This window comes from Scleropages formosus, chromosome 10 (assembly GCF_900964775.1).
Source record: "Scleropages formosus chromosome 10, fSclFor1.1, whole genome shotgun sequence".
In the NCBI taxonomy this organism is placed as follows: Eukaryota; Metazoa; Chordata; class Actinopteri; order Osteoglossiformes; family Osteoglossidae; genus Scleropages; species Scleropages formosus.
Genome location: NC_041815.1, coordinates 19,145,757 through 19,164,785, shown reverse-complemented (window position 1 = coordinate 19,164,785; position 19,029 = coordinate 19,145,757). Strand labels below are relative to the sequence as shown.

At 44.5% G+C, this 19,029-nt stretch overlaps 1 protein-coding gene across 5 annotated transcripts; it reads left to right on the top strand.

The window, feature by feature from the left end:
• The first annotated feature begins 373 nt into the window (after positions 1-373).
• On the top strand, positions 374-18,889 carry hif1al (hypoxia inducible factor 1 subunit alpha, like). 5 transcript variants are annotated; one of them, XM_018742811.2, is made up of 16 exons: positions 374-932; positions 7,947-8,137; positions 8,248-8,402; positions 8,828-8,912; positions 9,195-9,310; positions 9,641-9,828; positions 11,462-11,568; positions 11,958-12,105; positions 12,822-13,012; positions 13,098-13,246; positions 13,367-13,459; positions 13,545-13,681; positions 14,047-14,155; positions 15,226-15,343; positions 16,095-16,207; positions 16,648-18,889. In XM_018742811.2, exons 1-15 carry the CDS (start codon positions 910-912, stop codon positions 16,169-16,171), a joined length of 1,887 nt encoding a protein of 628 aa, XP_018598327.1. In that variant the 5' UTR covers positions 374-909; the 3' UTR covers positions 16,172-16,207; positions 16,648-18,889. The 5 variants fall into 5 exon arrangements, with proteins under 5 accessions (XP_018598327.1, XP_018598326.1, XP_018598330.1 ...); XM_018742814.2 differs by lacking the exon at positions 374-932 and adding exons at positions 1,657-1,802; positions 3,450-3,556 and having other exon boundaries at positions 16,095-18,889; XM_018742810.2 differs by having other exon boundaries at positions 378-932; positions 16,095-18,889.
• The last annotated feature ends 140 nt before the right edge of the window (positions 18,890-19,029 follow it).

The following is a 19,029-nucleotide window of genomic DNA, read 5'->3' as shown; positions in this document are numbered from 1 at the left end:
GGGGGGGTTAGATGTACAGCTGGTCTCTAGCTGTGTGATATCATCATGGCTTCCTTAGGACTTCACTCAAAAAAAGTTAACTTGGGATAAGACTTTCGACTTGGAACACATTCTATGCCTCTGAATGGGGGGGAGGGAATATTTTCACACGACCAAAAACCACAAAGTTCTACTATAACCAAACCCACTAGTCCTATATGAGCCATTCAACAGAACATGTTCGTTAGTACCTAAACCAAACATATACCCCTCTATTCTTTCAGTTTCCGCATCGAGAGCTCTGACATGCGTAGTTAAGTCCAACTGATTGCTGACGTAGAGCAGGTGGAGATGGAGTGTAATGACTGGTCTAAAAGTCACACGTGGTACACTGCTTACCAATATTCGCTGTGGGGGAGCAAAAAAATAAATATATTTTGATTAGAACATTGGCCTCTTGGATGAAAACGTAATTGTATATTTTTAAAGAAATGTTTAGATTCCCAGTAATACAGTACATTTAGTGGGAGTCAGAAAACTTTTGTTTGCTTGCCCATCGTGCAAATAATACCGCTTAGCTGGGGGGAGACTTTGCAAGACCAAGACAACTTGCTGTAACCCTGCTTCGATTAAAAAGTAACTGTTGAATTGGTCCAGATCGTTTTTTTTTTTTTTTTTTCCGTGCGGGCTTTTATGCAGTCAGTCTTAAGCGCAGAAATATCTCCAGCCACGGCAGTGTGTTCACGCGATAATAAACGTGACGTCATTCACTTAGCGTGGGGGCTTGTTTCTTAACGTTTCTAGACGAATCTACATAAACAATAGATACGTAATCATGTCATGCATACAGACGCATTTTTTTTTTACACGAGTAAGCAGGTTGTCAGTGAGTGTAGTAGTTAAGCTCAAATACTTAACTGTTAATTAAGCATGTTTAACAAAAAAAGAAAGAGGTGAGTTCTGAAAACTTTGTGTCCAGTGCCATTTGATTGCTTAAAAAACACGCCATTTAAAACCAGAAAAAAATCTCTTTTGTTAAAAAAATGCTTTCTGTCAAGAGAAAGGGGAATTGTAACTGGAAAAATGAATGTATAACATTTAATGTATACAACTATTTAGTAATTATTATTATTAACCTTTTACTTAGCGTAGGCCAAGGTCTTTGTAAGTTTGTAAAAAACCCATTACATTCATTGTTAGATCATTTTACAGCGATTTACTCATTATACGGTATGCTTTTCTGACTGTTACTCCTAAATACTTTGGTCGAGGATTTGTAGCAGAAAGATTCGAACCTGAGATATTCATAATGCTCCTTAACACTGACCGTACTGTCCAGTGGCGTATTATTGTTGTTCGCCACATACACACAAAAATGGGACGGCAGGTAGTGGTTAGAGCTGTCGGCGTCTTTTGTGCTCGCGAGGTCATGGATCATTCGAACCCCGCCTACTGCTGTACTAACCTTCAGCTAGACTAGGTGCTTACCCTAAATTGCTCTGGTAAAAGCAATTGTTTGTCTTTATATATAGACAAATGCTTGTCGGTATCTCAACACTGTTAAATGTAAATATAGGGCAGCCCAAGTGGAGCTTATCGTATTGCTTTTGAGGTGCGCGTGCCAGCCCGGCTGGAGTACATTCTGTACAGCGACAACGCCCCCCCGCGCACTCGCTAGAAACCGGAACTTCTTGGCGAGCACGCGCAGAGTGCGCGCATGCAGTGGGACGCTTTCATCACAAACAATAACAAGGCTGCCAGGAAGAGGCGCATTTTTTCCCCTCTTCACGGAACGCACATGCCATGGAAACGGACTTGAAAAGGTAAATCTAAAACTCGCGGCAGTCGCCTGCATGGCGTGTGCACGCAGGGGAGAAATAATTGTTTAACTTTATCATGATTTATTGCAAGCCGCATTACGGAAGAGACATGATGATGATGATATCATATGCAAATGTAGACCATACAAACGATGGATGGGGGGCGAAAAATGACGCCTTTTCGCTGTGCAAACGCGTTAACGTGCTTGTTGGAATTCGGAGAGTGCGAGGCCAGCGAGCTGTGCTGACGCGCTGATGATTTTATTGAAAAGAACAGCTGTTCGTGCAGCGGCGCGCGCTCCCCATTGTGTCCCGCGCGACATCTCTCGTCTCATTTCTTCACTTTCGTGTGCGGATGGAAGACGGTGTAGAGTAGTCGCGGCGGTTACGTGCGTGACGCATGAGGTGTGGAAATGCTCGAACCTCAGTTGCAGCCCGTCCGTCGTGATCGGCGGTGTTGAGAAATATTTCTGCGCGCGCGTGCGTGCAATATGTTGCTGCACCCGTTCAAAATGTGTTTTCACCTGGCAGTCTTTTTCCACAGCGCGCGGATTGATCCACAGAAGTTAAAAAAGTAAAACTGATTTGCAGATATATTCAGCGGAACAACATTTCACCCGTACGCTCTGTGTGTGTGTGTTTCTGTTTGAATTAATTAGCAATCTGTTTTTAGGGCATTCACTCACACAGCCACTGAAACCTTTGGTGTTTGTCTAGAACTAGGTAGGTTTAAAGTGATTTCCGTGGAGCAGAGCTGGCTGCTGTGTGTGTGGCTCGGATAAAATGTTAAAGTGAGCCCAGCAGTAAACAGCTGCGCTGATTTGAGGAGGAGGCAGCGAAGACCTGTGGAGCCTGTAGGTCTCCGTACGCAAACTAGCACCGGCCACCGCCAGTTTACTTGTTACCTCGGATCAGCTCTTCGCCATTTTGCCCCAAGTTGTCTGCAGGACGGCCGTGGATGCGCCGCTCTGTTTCTGTGCCGTACGAGTGCGCCCGGGCCTCCGCTGGACCCGACGCACCGGGGCACAGAGTCGATCGGCGTCTGAACGCGTCCCTCCCTGTCCTGCTGCTGTGGCCTTCTGTCCATCATGTGTGAAGTGCATCTGTGTCTCAGCAGCCCTGCAAAGTCTAGATGGGGTCATCCTGTCCAATTGGCATATAAAAACATAACAGTGCTCTACGGTAACAGTGGCAAAAAAGATAACCATGCGGCATAGTATTTATATATTCATAAAATCATATTTACTGTTTGGAATAATAATGCTTATAATAAGTTTACATTTGTTCCCTTAGCACATCCTTTTTTCCAAAGTGACTTGCAGTGCAAAGCTGCTTAGTTATTTACCCATGTAGGCAGCTGGGCAATTTTATTGGGAGCGATTTTAGGGTAGGCGCTTTGCTCAAGGGTACTGCTACAGCTGGAGTCAAATACCTGTGACCTTTGGGTCCAAAGGTGGCCGCTCTAATTGCGCTCCCAGCTGTCCCCGGCGAACGTAATAACACAGTAAAAGTAGCAGTTACAATATTAAAATGTTAAATTGTAAATTAATGTTGCTACAATAAATGTAATAACTTTCACTGATACTTTTAATAGTAATAAAGCTGAGTACTGCTGGTAATAGTTGTTTTAATTTGTTTTATTTTTGATAGTGTTATTTGAAAGAAGGAAGCATAATACTGGATGGTATCACCTGGGAGAAAATGTGAAAGTGTAGATGCTGCTCGCCGGCAGGTTTGCTGAAAAACGGGGATTTGCGGTAAGGAGCGGAGCCAAGTTCCAGCGCTGTTTTGAAAGGTGCCACGGAACCGCCGAGCCGCGTTGCGCTCCGATGACGGAGGGTGGAGCTCGGCTGTTCTGCGCTGGCCGTGACGTCCGAGTCCCCATTCAACTGGAGAACACGGTGTTCCTGAGAGCAGAACTGGAAGTCCGTCACGTTCCAGGCTCTAGAAGGCGGCGGTTCCTCCGCCTTGTTATTGCCGCTGACGTTCGCCGTCATCGTTCGCCTTGGGGGGGAGGGGAGAAGTCCTCCATTGCGCAAGTGCTGGATCTACTTCAGACTCTATTTTAGTGAGGGGCACAAATGTCTAGGGGGCATTGTCTGTAATTACACCCCATGTGTGTCTCCCCCAACGCCCAGGGCTCAGGAGCTTTTTAGTTGGATTTTTGGGCTGCTCCTCAGGGTAAACGGTTTCAGGCAGAAAGCAACAGCCGACAAAAGGTGGTGCCAGAGGTGCAGTTCTACGTGCTGCTCAAGGACACCATGTTCTCTCGCTCCCTCTCTTTCTCACACACACGCACGCACGCACACGCTCGCACAGAGACGGGGCTTCAGCATAACTTTGCTGTGTGAATCGCACTCTCGGTTCACGCAGATTGCCCGTCTATCACACCTTCTTTCTCCCCAGTGCTTATTTTGAAACCAAGCACTGAAGAGGAACCGTTTCACATTGAAGTAGAGCCTTGCTTAAAAAGAAAAGAGCAGGACAGCATTAGTTTTAGTAGTGCTTCATGGATCACTTAATCTTGTTTGCCGCTCTCTGCAAGCGAAAAGGTTTTAGAGCTTTAGTGCGCTCCCTCACGCTTCTGTTTTTCACCTCCATGCCTCCGCCACTAACCGAGTGTGTTTCCTAGTTCATTTTTCCCCACAGACACAAATATGGTGTTTTCTGGACTGGGGCCAGCTAGCAGCAAAGACAAAAAAAAAGAAAAACGGACTCTCAAATGCAGCCAAGTGGGTCACACTGTTTTTTTTTGGGTCAGTTTTGGATAAGGCACCATATGCTGCACTGAGCTACTTGTGATGGTAAAAGTTATCCAGTCAGAATAATCTTATGCCACATGCATGCAAACACACACAAACAAGGCATTTAAAGGTCACACGCAAACCCGGAAAGTTAAGTCTTAAATATTCCACAAAACCTTTTAATAGCCTTTTGGTTCTGTCAGAATGCCAACCCCAGTTTTTTAGACTGCTTATTTATGTAAGAGAATCCTATAATTCACTCGAATTAAGCTGTGCTTGGGAAAGCAGTGTGTCCATTACTGAATGTAGAACAAACATCTTAATGAGCATGTTCTGTTTTTAACTTTGCATTGGGTAATACATCAGTATTGGGAAACAGCGAAGACAATAAAATGACTATTTTCAAAGTAAACAAATACTTCGGTTTGTATACATTACATTTATCATAACATAACCCATCTTTCTGTGAAAAGCTTTATTGCTTTACAAAGATGTTTTACATGTGATCCATCACAGATCATGAAACCAGAGCAGTGTGGTGTGCGGTGCTCTCCAAATTTGTTTGAGCATTTCTCTACAAATATTTTGTGGTGGAGGGGGGTGTGGTGGCGCAGTGGGTTGCACCACAGTCCTGCTCTCCGGTGGGTCTGGGGTTCGAGTCCCGCTTGGGGTGCCTTGCGACGGACTGGCGTCTCGTCCTGGGTGTGTCCCCTCCCCCTCCGGCCTTACGCCCTGTGTTACCGGGTAGGCTCCGGTTCCCCGTGACCCTGTATGGGACGAGCAGTTCTGAAAGTGTGTGTGTGTGTTTTGTGGTGGTTAAAAATAATTTTCTGCTGTTTCAACTCATTTGATTTCTGATATTTCAAATATTTTTTGCTCCTAATCCATCCTGAACCACGTACTGTATTTCTTATGGATATGAGTTTCATAAAAACGTTTTGCCAACACTATTTGGCAGAATGCCAGCAGAGAGAATAAACAAATCAGGAAGGATGGCACGGTCCAGGGACTTGGGCCAGGCTTTTTAGAGGATGGTGTACGGCGAAGGTCTCTAAGGAGAGCTCATAGCTGACGATGACACGGATAATGACTCGCGCCCTCTGCTCGCCACCCAGGCTAAACAGGTGACCACCTTTAGCAACAGACTGGTTCACTTGTGCTGTTCTAAGGTTTGCTACCTGAGGACATTCCTGTCATCAGGCTCTGTGAGTCTCGATGCTGTCGGTGTGGTACTGAGCTGTCTGTACTACTTTGATTATTATTTGTCCTCTTTTATTTGCATTCTATTTTTTTATCTGAATTTCATATTTATTCCAGTTATGTCTTGTGTAGCTAGTTTGTTCTGTGTATGCTGCTGTAGCTTCATGCGGTTTCCTTTGGTTCCAGTAACATTTTCTTTCTATTTGTTAGTTTTCATTTAATTCCTGGTATTCAGAAAAAAAATTCGTGAATAATGTGGAGGGCAGCCTGTGGTTATATTTATATTTAAATTTGGGACACTTGTTATGTTGCACATGATGTAAACAAGATGGCAAAATGGAAAATAAAGGCAGGCTACTAGCCTTAAAATGACGCAATGTCTAAACTGATAGCAGGATTGTCTTGGCAAGAGTACTGATACTGAATGGCCCAGTTAAATGGCGTTTTAATATGGAGGGGAGAAGAAAAGATTGTAGGTGACATGTACATTTCCAGAAAGCACAGGAAGGATGTAACCATTTTTTTCCTCTCCTTTTGCCTTTCTGTTGACTTTGCAATTCAGATATATGATCCCATAGGAAAAAAGATTGATCATTGAAATGAAAGAAAAACAGTTTAATCTCGAAAACCTGATAGACAAGAATATGTTGCACATCTTAGCAGTCTTGTGTGCGTCAGGAGGAATTTGGAGTTACTGCAGTCCCACCTTTTGAGGTCATGGGTTATTCCACTCTCCACCCTGCCCTTTAGCCTATCTTCATCCTGCTCAGCTGAAAAGAGGCACCGGCCTTTGTTCGGAGCTCTTTTGAAGGCCCTTTGCCAAATAATGAGCCTCAAGTCCGGACTACAGACGCGAGGAGTCTTGAGACACACCCAGGAAGACCCTCTCCTTTCCTCTCTGTGTCTTGCAGCCTGTTCACATCACATTTTCATTGAACTTTTTAGTGCCATTGCCTATAATAATTGAACGCTCTTTAACTTTCTGTCTAAAAGTGCACTGTAGAGGGTTTGGTCCATGGAACCAGTGAGGTTTCTGGTTGGGTTTGAGTAACCAGTAAATTTAGCCAGGTTCGGCTGCAGTGATTGTTTTGCATTTCTGGCTTGCCGGAATCGGTGTATATTGTCCAGTCCTAAACAGATGGCAGCCGTATCTCAGCCGATCTTTCTCGAGCAGTCGGCACATGCAGCACAGCTCCGCCCTTGTTCGGTGCCGCCCAGGGACTTGGTTGTCTTGCCGTTGCCAAAGAATGCGACGTCGGAGATACCCAGGTGAAGTTATAAAAGTTTGTTGTAATTTGAGCCCAGCTAATGCTGTTTGATTGCCGTTATTAGTGAGACGACAAAAAAACACAGGAACGTCTCCGGGGTTTTGGGAGGTGTTATCTGAAGGGACTTTAGAAGTGTTCAAAGTAGAACTTGAATTGGAGTGAAAGAATCCATGTGGAAAACTGGGAAATGGGGGGAGGACTAGTTTCCAAGGTCTCTTGCAGGGAGAGGGGGAAGGGGGAAGGGGATACAGAGCGGTGGGGGTGGGGAAGCGCAGCGGAGGGGAGGTCAGATGTCATAAATGGTGTAACAGAGCCTGCCTGTGTGACAGTGGAGCAGCTCGCGAGGAGGTGCAAGCGGTGGGGACGCCTGGGTCCAAGAAAGGAAAGTTTGTGTTGCATCTCGCTCCGAAGGCAACTGAGACCCAACGACCAGACAACTGTCTTTACCTGCTGAGACTGGAGTGCCATGTAAGAGGGCAGTGAGCAGCACAGCTGGTTTTCTCCTTTGCGAGATGTGGAAGAGTTGCGTGAGTGCTCGGAGAGTGTCAGAGGGCGAACGAGCAATGCCGAACATGTCAGGATCTTAAAACGGCCTCAGGTTTTGGCTTTAACATGAGTAACATCAGTATCATTCAGGTTTTCTTTTCCTTCTCTTTTCCCCTCTTTTTTTCCTCTTCTCTTTTTGGATGGTTGTCTTGTTTCCCCCCCCCACCTTTGATTTTAAGAGCACGGATTAATGTCGCACAACTTAGACTCAAGGCTTTACTAAAGGGTAGCATATTTTTACATTGTAAAAGCTCCAGTTGTTTTACTTCTTCACATGTGCATTCCTTTACAGATTAGAAGTGTTCTGTTAGAATTTGCTCAATGTCTTGAACTCGATGGAACATTGTAAATGTGTGGATGCCTCCTGTGTCTCTCTCCCTGGGGGGCAGGCCAAGCTTGGAGCAGAGGAAGGTGCGCTCACGGGATGCAGCACGGTCCCGACGCAGCCAGGAGACGGAGGTGTTCTACCAGCTGGCCCATACCCTCCCGTTCCCTAGGCGTGTCGTCTCCGACCTGGACAAGGCCGCCATCATGAGGGTGACGCTCAGCTTCCTGCGCATCCACAGTCTCTTCCACTCAGGTGTGTGCTGGTGGACCGGTCCTACTGTCTTTCAGTCCTTGACATGTGGGATACCAGCATGTGAAGGAGATGGTTGGTTGCTTGACTGACAGCTGCATTTCCTGCTGCAGGAGAAGTGAAGGTTGAGCCAAGCGCTGAGGAGGAGGAAGAGGCAATAGACAGGTTTTACCCCCGAGCTCTGGCTGGCTTTATCATGGTGCTCACAGAAGAGGGGGACATGGTCTTTCTTTCAGAGAGTGTCAATAAATACGTCGGCATTACTCAGGTACAAGATGAGCTTCAAAAGGGTTGAGTTGAGTTTTGGGTGCAGTTAAGCTGAGTTTTATAAGTCAAACAATTCCAAGAGTAATGCATCTAAAGAAACTACACAATTTGAATTTAATTCTGAAAGCTTATTTAAATGCACGAGCAGAGTACCCCATGATACAATGTATTTCTGACAGGTCCATTTAGGTTCTTACAAACTGACAGTGTTCATAGTCATGGTATCAGGTAATCTTTTGCATTATTAGTGTTCACGTGGCTCCATGTGCCAAAGTTACCATGTTGCTAAAATAGCCAAGGGTTTGTGAACACTTGACGCCAAAGATGTTGTACTGATGGTGCTAGTAAATTGAGTTAGAATGAGTACATGTGAGACACAGTCGTCTGGATGTGTGAATGCTTATTTGACAAAAGGTTTCTTTGCAGCTTGAACTGTTGGGACAGAGCGTGTACGATTTTGTTCATCCATGTGATCAGGAGGAACTGCGGGATGTTCTGACTCCAAGGCCAGGTGAGAGTAAGACCTGAATCTTAAGGGTCTGCCTGTCTCCTTCCTCCATCCAAGAGTGTCTTGACAGCTCAAGTTTGTCTTGGTTTGGGTTGCTTTTCAGCACTTTTTATTGGCCATTCAAGCAAAACCATGGAAAAAAGAACAAATTAAGGTTCTTCAAGCCAAAAAAATGTTGTAGCGTTCGTTACAGAATAAATTTATGTAAACTTGAAGTATACTACCCACCATGAACTTTTACTGTTTGGCTGCTTGTTTACATTCTGGATGTTCCTGCTGCCCTAGGCCTGTCCAAGAAGAAACAGGCAGATCAGCGGTCAGAACGGAACTTCTTTCTGAGGATGAAGAGCACGCTCACTAACAGAGGCCGGGTGGTGAACCTCAAGTCTGCTGCCTGGAGGGTAAAGTCCTGATCCTCCACCTCTGTTCTTGCCATAACAGTCCACAGAATGCCGAAGCATTGACTACTGGTATGACCTTCATGAATTGCAAGTTATGTAGAATTTGCGAATTCCACAGGCTTTTTCTCATGGTAACGTATTGATTTTGGGCTTCTTTAATAGCAATTCTGAAGTAGTTAAATGGGTCACAATTGATGGGGACAGGGTCACAATTTGTGTAGATGACACTTAGCTTTTTGTACAATGCCACTGGAATGCAGTCAGTTCTAACATGGAAATGGAGACAGCTTGCGTCGTTTTATTCCCTGTCCCATCCCATCCTGTCCCCAGGTACTACGTTGTTCAGGTCACATGCGGACTTACCATGCAGCGGACAAGACGGGGCCTCCTATTGGTAACTTCCTGATTCTGCTGTGTGAGCCCATCCCCGACCCCTCCGGTGTTGAGTTTCCCCTGGACTGCAGCGCCTTCCTGAGCCGACACAGCACGGACCTCCGTTTCATAGACTGTGACGATCGGTGAGCACACATTGTCTTTTCCCTCATTACAAAGACAGGGAGATGGAGCCCGATGGCAAAAAGCATGTTCTTTCTGCCTGGGAGTTGCATAGATCCTGTGTGAAATGTATGTCAGATGAGAGGGTAAAAGCAGGACTGACTAACTTACACAGTTTTTGAAGGGAGTTGATGTCAAGTCACCTGGTTGGGATTTGCCATCTTCACTTTAGCACCCTGCAGATGTATTATCAGCGGGATTATCTTGGGGGAGTTATTTTTAGTATGGCATGTCTTGCATGATTTCAATAAAACAAGCTGAATCTGTAAGTACAGATGTAGTAAAAGAGAAGGGTTCAATGAGGAGTGATATCCAAACAGACAGCCCTCTGTTCAAGGGCCAAGTGTCCCAATTTCTGTACGTGAGCTCTCGACAGGAATCTGCTGAGCCAGCCGGCACGGATGATTGATCTGTGGTGCCTGTGGTGTTTGGTATGCGTTCTCATTCTGGCCACCGTCTGTCTCAGACTCCCTACAGGGGCCGTTATTCCTGAATGTCCCGTTGTACAGGCATGTGACCATAGACCTTAGGATCACAGCTTACACACTGTTACAGACTTGGTCCAGTCCATTGGCTGTCTTCCCAGATTACTTCAGTACTAATTTAGTTTGTCTGTGTGTGTGTGTGTGTGTGTGTGTGTGTGTGTGTGTGTGTGTGTGTGTGTGTGTGTGCGCGTGTGTGTGCGCGCGTACGCACATGCATGTGGCATACGTGTGTGCGCAGATGTGAATATATAAGAGCTTTTTAAATGCGATCAGTCCAAGCTGATAAGTTTATTACTTAAGTCATAAGCAGTAAACGCAGCATAGAGACACTCGGGCAGTGTCGTGGCAGGGTTCCCTCCCGTTCCTTCTCCCATTCCTTCTGATTGACTTCCATTTCTGAAATGTAGATGAATGTGTGCTGTACTTGGTCAGCAGCTTCTCTGGAGAGAAACTGAGGCCATGGTTGCGTGACTGGCGCTTGGCCCCAGACCCAGGGGAGGAGCCGATGGGAGAGCGAATGTTCTGTTAGAGAGGCCGACCCGCCCTGCTTTGGCGGCAGTGGGAGGCGCTGGGGAGTAGCCAGTAGTATCACCTGCAGGATTTGGAAGGGCAGATTAAGCTGCGGTTCGCTGGGACCTCATGTTCCATCTCGCTGGTAAACAGGATCTACATTAAAGGCTTTTGTTCTCTCCTTGTAGCTGATGAAACCTGTGTGCTGGAAGCTATGGTTACAGTTCTGCCTACTCTGAGATTTCTGATTTCATCTGAAAGCAAATCAAGTCTTTAGTCTTTGGGGTTTTTTTCTTTTTCACGCTTTGTAGTTGAGACAGTTGTTTATTCTTAAATTCCAGTTCATCTTTAGTCAGTCCTGTGGTTGACATTTGATCATGAAATGTTTTATGTATTTTTTTTTTTGTGCTCAGAAGTGACCAAAAAGGACATTGTCCTTTACGACCATGTGAAAGAATCTTGCATTCTCCCTCTCTCCCCCCTCCCCTTCTCCCTCTCTCCCCCTTGTGGTGTGTGGTGATATTTGGAAGATCACGTTGGAACTCACAGATGGAAGCCACGCTGTGGATGTTCGGTGACCCTTTCCTCCCTCTGCCCACAGAGTTACTCAGCTTGTGGGATACCAGCCGGAGGATCTGACTGGCCGATCAGCATACGAGTTTCATCATGCATTGGACTCTGATCACATGACTAAGAGCCTGCACATACGTAAGTGCAAAACAGGGTGGAGCGCATCGCCCAGGAAGCTGATATGCTCATCCTGAGCTGCAAAACATGATGCAAATTGTTATAAATTAGATTAATATATTTTTTCCTCACTTTGAAGATGAGACCAAAAAAGATATTTTTTGGATTCTGCAGTTATAGGTATTTCTGCTTCAGTGCAGCTTCAGTCAGCGGCACTGTTTGTCTGACCAGTGTATTCCTGCTGTGATGCATTTACTGTACTTACCTGTATCTAATAAATAGACTCCATCTACAGCCAGCCCAAACCCCTCTGCACATTTTGCTGTGGACATGTTGGACTTGTAGCACTGGTCAACAGGGAGCACCAATGTGATCACTCGGCTGACCCGCGGATGTCGTACTGCTTGCAGTGTTCTCCAAAGGCCAGGTGTGCACCAATCAGTACCGCTTCCTGGCAAAGAGCGGGGGCTATGTGTGGGCAGAGACACAGGCCACGGTCACCTACAACAGCAAGACGTCGCAGCCCGAAGCAGTGGTCTGCCTCAACTTCATCCTCAGGTGCTGCTCTCCCTCAGTGCACCACTCCAGCTCACCCTCCCGTTCCCTTCCCTCACTCTTGTCATGTCCACTTTTTTCCTCTCACCTCTTAACAATAAGTGGTTACAGCTGCTGCCTTTGGACCCCAAGGTTGCAAATTCAAATGCCACCTCCAGCTGTAGTATCCTTGAGCAAGGTACCTGCCCTCAATTGCTCCAGTAAAATTTCCCAGTTGTATAAATGGGTAAATAATTGTAAGTAGCTTAGCATTGTAAGTTACTTTGGAGAAAATCACATGCTAAAGGAATAAATGTAACATTTGCCAGCGGCAAAAGTTTATCTTGTCCATTTACAGGTCAGAAACCAGGGACAGCCTTCAAATAGGGTTAATTGTAAATGTAATTGCAAGTCCCACATAACCTACATCACTGTACACTGACTAGACAGCATTACTGAAACATAAAACAAGGTAATAAATGTGCCTGATTTACTACATCTCAGAAATGTTCATGTGCCAGCAGATGGTGGGACAGAATGGGCTCTCATATTCACTGGCAGTCTACCTTATCTGAGCTGTTTTTGCTGTTAGGGTCTTTTGGACCTCTCTGCGCTGCTTGCACTTTGCTGCATCGTGTCGTCACTGCATTGATCACAACATTGAAAAGCAGAAGCTACAGAGGCTGACGCTTGTGTGTAGTATGTGCAGCTGCACTCAACCGCTGTTCCTTTTTCCCCAGTGGGGTCGAGCATGCGGACGTGGTCTTCTCCATGGAGCAAACCCCGAGCCTCAAGAAGCCCAAAACAGAACCGGAAGAGAAGGAGGAGGTGGGCAAGGGGGCCTGTGCAGAACTCCTCAACCTGAAGGAGCTTTCTGAGGAGGTGCCTCAGTCGTCACCGACGCCAGGAGATGTGGCTGTTTCCAAGACGGGTGAGATGGCACCCATGCACGCACACGCAAAGTGCTCATAATGCAGGCTCTTCCCCTCTCACACCTCTCCCTGTCTCCTTTGCAGAGTCTGTGGAGCCGAAGAACTTGTCGTTCTACCGGCCGCCCAGTCCCAACACGGTGCCCGAGTTCCCTCAAGAGCTGTGTACCCCAGATCTGCGGCAGCTGCTTTCGCCTATTTTTGACAGGCCCGAGGCAGCCTCTGTGGTTTCGAAGGTAATGCCGCTTCCTTTAACTTCACTTCTCCTTTATCTTCATAATTCTTCTGCTTCTTGCAAGTTGTTTACCTGCTTCTGGCACCCTTTCCCATATGTAGTCCTTCTGTGGGTTTTTCAGTGTTCCGGTGAAGACCAATTCATGGACAAAGACTCAGTGGAGAAATTCTTCACCTTCAAACCCGTTGACACGAATCAGGAGAGTACTGCAGAGGTAACACCCAGAGGAAGTACATTTACTAACATTTTAAAGAACTTCAGAGATCATCTTCCCTTCTGACAGTCTCATGGTCCTCCAGGGTACAGAGAGCATGGACTTGGACATGCTGGCTCCTTACATCTCCATGGATGATGACTTCCAGCTCACCTTCTTCACCCAGCTCCCAGAGAGCGATTTAAGCTCCCCAGAGTCTCCTGTTCCTGGAGCACGGAAGCGGTATGCCTCTTGTGCCAAGTCCCATGTTTACACAATGAGTAGGACAAGTACTGAGTGTTCTTCTAGAACTGTTGACATTAACATAACTATTGTGCTTAATTTTAACTTTTTTTTACTAAATGTAAACTGTTTTCAAAGTACTGAGCAGTGTGCACTTCATCATAGAATCAGTTGACTTAATGTATGACACTGACTGTTAAATCTTGAAAAAATATAGCAGCTTGAGTGAGTTGATACATTTTTATATATGTTTGTTATAGCGCTGGAGAACTGGTTGGCAGTTAGGCGTTTAAGCCATAATAATTTTCCTGGACGACTTGGCTTCTGTTGTAAAAGTAAGAGTGACATGTACCTCATCTGTACAGGGCTCTGGAGGATGATGTGGAGACATCTTTCAGGGGCATACTGAAGGACAAAAGGCAAAGGCACACTGCAGTTGAGGAGGAGGTGCTCTTGGCCCCTGCCAAGGCCTGGGTCAGTGTCATCAACGTAAATGGTGTTTCTGTCAAATGGGGGAAGATATGTGTGGTCCTTTATTCTCACTTCCTGTGCTAGTTGTCCTCTGGTAGGGCCACATGGTGGCACTGCAGGTAAGTATCTTATGGCTCCTGAGCTGTTGGGTGGGTGCAGGGTTCAAATCCAGCTCGGTGTGTGGAGTTTGCACATTCTCCTCACCCAACAAACATGGATGGAAGAAGGCAATGCCTTAGACGCCACACAGGTGGTCGATATGAGTTGCCTTCAGCTCGATGGCACATCCACCCCTCTTTTCGTGTGACTGGGTCCATGGTTTGTTTAAAACCTCCGATATTGAGGTTTTGAGTACTTTCTGGTGGTTTAATCGCAGCCCTTTAGATAACTAAAGAAATATTGTGTGGCTTAAGACCTTTCAGCTGGAATTGATTGAGAAATGTGTTGCAAACTGATACTGGTGGGTTGTGAACATTGTTCAAGATGGAAAGCAAAGGAGGAACTACACATTTAAACTGCTGGTTTCAGTTCTGCCTTTTTAAGATGATACTCAGACTGATCCTTTGTCGTGGACTTTGCTGAGAAAGCTGTAAAAGTGGAGTATTTAAGTCCAGGGCCCAGAAGGCAAACTGAATGGTAGTCGTTCATTCCAGCTGAGCTTTTAACAACTCATCCAAGACAGAGCACGTTGCATGATTCAGAGTGTTAAACCTTAAGATTTAGTTGAGAACTTGTATTCATGTATCACTTGTGACAAACCAAGTTACTGTAACTTGTCAGTGCTAAAAAGTTTAGGTGTTAATAATAAAGTTAATTATTCCAGTGGACTGACTTGACTAACGTTGGGGTGGAATGTTGATTGATTTATTTTAATTCAAATGTAATCCAAAAATGAGGTGTTTTTTGGTATTCACACTTTTGTGTCAGTGTGATCAATTTTGTAATGCATTCAGTCAAAATCCCAGTCAAACTGGAATAATCAAGAGCTCAGATGGAGATAAAAGCAACATTCCCCCCATTCAGCATGCTAGTGTGAAGTGCATGGTTGTATAACGTCAGCTTGGTTCACATAGGTTTGCCCCGAGGATGCCGAACCCCCAGACGAGCTGGAGCCGGTCCCCCACCACAACAAACTGCTCACTGACAGGGACCCCATTCTTGGAGGAGTGCAGGAGCTCCGCGACCCACCAGGTATGGAACAGCTTGCAGGCCTTGATCATTGAACAAATTCAGTCTACTGCTGTGGTGACTTCATTGTAAATAACTGCTCCTGGATCTAAAGTGGCTTGGGCTATCAGAGCTGTGGTTCTTAAAGCGGAGCTCAAGTCGGGTGTAACATCAGCTGCTAAAGGCCAAGGAATCCACAGCAGTGGGGGAGAATTGGATTAGTTCATTCACAGAGGAAAACCAACATAGTCCTACCCTGTACCATGGGATCAGTAGTGTGTAAAGAAAGTTGCCAGTTTGGCAGATGTGCATTGCAGGACTTGCAAAGAGCAGAAAGCAGAAGTGGTCCTCTGCATCGCATTACATTCAGTGGTGACAATGATAATACAGTTGAAACAGAACTTTGACAGTATAGGTCCAAGAAGTCCAGATGGAAAAGTTTCCACAGTACCACTGTGGTTTTACATTACATCCATTTATTTATTTACCTGATGCTTTTCTCCAAAGTGACTTGCAATGTTAAGCTACTTATTTACCCATTTATACAGCTGGGTAATTTTACTGGAGCAATTTAGTGTAATTAGCTGTAGTACCCTTGAGCAAAGTAAAGGTGGGGTTTGAACTTGCAACCTTTGGTTCCAAAGATGGCAGCTTTAACCACTACACCACCAGCTGCCCAGGGAAAAGGTTATGTTATAGACATGACCTTTTCATTAAAAATATTTGTATTGCTGCACATTCAAATAACCTACCATTGTCTTCTTCATCCTGACAGCCCTGATGAGTACCATGTTATCTCCACAACATGACCAACCAGATCTGAAGAAAAGCAGTGTAAAGACTCTCACCTGAGCTAGTCCTGGCTCTCCTGCAACGTCCTGCCTGGAGGTTGGCTGCGAGGTTTTTTTTCTTCCTCTTTCTTTCCCCCTCCCATTTCCTCAGAGTTCAGCCAACTCTCCACTCTGGATTTACCAAAGAACAAAGACAACAAACGCACCTTTTCACGCAGACCTCCCAACAACCTTTGCTACGGCTCTGCAGCAATGTTTCGTGTCCTGACGCGTATCACTCAGTTAGCAGTGATCAGTCCCAGCTACATACAGGGAGAAGAGTACTTTGTGTTTGGGGAGGGCTGACTGAGAATCCTCTTCCAGGACTCAGTTTTGTAAATTGATCCCCACATGTGGCCTCCGTGGCACATTTTCACGTTTGGCCCGGTGTCGCAGGGGTCTCAGAAGAATGTCGCCACCTAACATGATTATTGCAGACATGTGTGTGCTCAGCATGCAAGACTGCTAGTCTTGTAGTTTCCATCTGTCTCTTTGCAGGTAGCAGGACTCATCGAGGGGCCAGCTGCATTCCACTTTCTCCTTCAAGTGCAGTGGTGTTGTGGTGTCACCAGTGTCCTCCAGAGAGGAGATCCCATGTCAAATAAATGAAGGAGCTCTTGATGTCAGAACAAAACTTAAATTTGTTCAAAACTATACGCACAAAAAGGTATAACTTGTGAAATGCTGAGATTTAAACATATTTGTAAAAATGGTAATCTGCTTCCTCTTTGTCATAGTTTTGTGGGCGAATACATCAGTCCAGTTTCTAGTACTAAAATATTACCTCAGAACATTACGTCATGGAATTAATGGATGATTTCCCAAACTCAGAAACAAAGCGATGAAGGTTTTAAAGGAAATAAGCCATAATCTCCAGTCTCTGTGACTCTGAACTTGGATGAGAATCGTATTGTGGTTTGTCAGCAACTTTGTGACATTTATATTGGGGCCTGATAGCTTGATGTTTGGTAATATCACAGCAGATGCAGCATTATATTATTCAGTGGCAACAAAAAAATTGCTCAGTGGCATTTATGTAGTATCTTTTTATATAACATACATTTGAAGAATACTAGCGTATACTTTGGTGTTGGTTTTTTTTTTTTCTTTTTCTTTTTTAAGTGTATCAAAGGTTTTTTTTCTTAGCATGAACTTGGGGACACAATTTGCTGTTTTTGTTCGGGCTGTGATCTTTGATTTGATTGACCATGGTCCGTTAATTTACACTGCTTCACATACATGCATCTATATTTTCTGAGAGTATATGGGGAGTTTTGTTTATACTGATGACAGGAACATGTATTTACCCATTTTAGTTTAATTGTGGCATGTAAAGTTAATGTGGTGTGAAACATCTTTGTCAGATCATTATTTTGTGATTAAGTAGTAGCTTCAAAAGAGATAAGTTGATTATTCAGTTTATCACACAAAACAAACTTGCTCGTAGCTTCAATATTAAATGCCCCCCTTGTTTATTTTTGAAGAACGTGATTATGTGGATCGGCTATCTGTATGGTGCTAGAGCAACAGCTCTTATTTACAGATGGATTAATGTGAACCGCAGAGAGCATAAAAAGTGTTGGCTGAGGGATTTGCTGATGAGATGCTTTCGATAATAGTAAAAGAACTGCAATGTTGGGGCTTTCTTCTTAAATTTTTGTTATACAAAGAATGCCAAGTTTGGAAAACTTACTATTGTAACCTTATCTTGAGGACATAGAGCCTGTAGTTAAAATCTGGATAAGTTTTATTGATAAAGCATAGTTAGCATTTTCTTTCATCGGTTTTTATTTTCTGAATGTTATCAGTCGTCATTTGGTGGAAAATTAATAAAATGGCAGTGGAGCACCCTTTGCTGAATTGCATAGAGCAGAACTTCGTGACCTGCTCGGCCGGCTTTGCTGACAGCATTTAGGTTGTGGGATCTTGTTGTTTGAGGTGGTTGACTTGGTCAACTGGTTCCCGCCTCATTTTCTTTGCACGCCACTGTGACTAAATTTCATCCTGTCTGTGCTCATTCAGAGAGACAGTAAAGCTACTGTAAAGAATTTAAGAAAAAATTCAGACTAGTTGCTAGGGCAAAAACCTCTTTGTGAAATAATCAGTGTTCTGTGTTGTCCTAGAGTTTGATGCTAGCATATAGAAAACTAAGATGGAGTCTAACTGAGCAAACTGTATTTAGAGTGATTAAGAAGAAGAATATTTTCTGTGGTGGTTGTTGGTAGGTTTCAGTACCTGACTCCGCTTGCTTTGTCTGACTGATGCAGAATTATTGAACTGATACTGTAATTTTGTTACTTTTTCCAAACCGGTGGCAAGATGTTATATGGTCCAAATCTTGTTGAAAATGAGATGCAGAAAAAAATCTTGCATGATTTTTGAATGTCTTGGATGTTTTAAGGAATGGATCATTGTTCCATCCATTTTACTGCAGACATGAGATTATTTTCAGTTGAGAGGAAACATTGTTCATAAACAGTTTACCTTAGTATGCCATGGTGCTTGAACCCTTATGATGGTTATTAGCACTGACTTACCAGGAAATTTCAAATTTCTTTTTGAATCGGTTTTACTATGGGGGAAAAAAAGTGTGTCATGCAAACCATTTCAGATGATTTGGCACAGTCATTGAAGGTTTTGATGGATATGAACAATTGCCGTTATGCAAGTCATATTTTAAATGTTTCAGATTTGATGCTGAGATTTTGTCACTGGTAACAAATAAAATCATTTTTACTGAGCTGTTTGTGTGTTGTAGGTAACTAACTTAATGGAAAAATGTCCCTACTAGGGCACTCTTGTTCCCTGATTAATTAGTGTTCATAACAACCAGTATAGAGTATAAATAAATACATAAAATATACTGTATGTCTTCTTACT

What these genes read in the sequence shown, in the direction of transcription:
- hif1al (XM_018742811.2), top strand. Translation starts at nt 910, where the DNA reads ATGTTTAACAAAAAAAGAAAGAG. An exon ending in TTTAACAAAAAAAGAAAGAG is followed by an intron (nt 933 to 7,946) that starts GTGAGTTCTGAA and finishes CCTGGGGGGCAG; the next exon opens with GCCAAGCTTGGAGCAGAGGA. An exon ending in TTCATAGACTGTGACGATCG is followed by an intron (nt 9,829 to 11,461) that starts GTGAGCACACAT and finishes CTCTGCCCACAG; the next exon opens with AGTTACTCAGCTTGTGGGAT.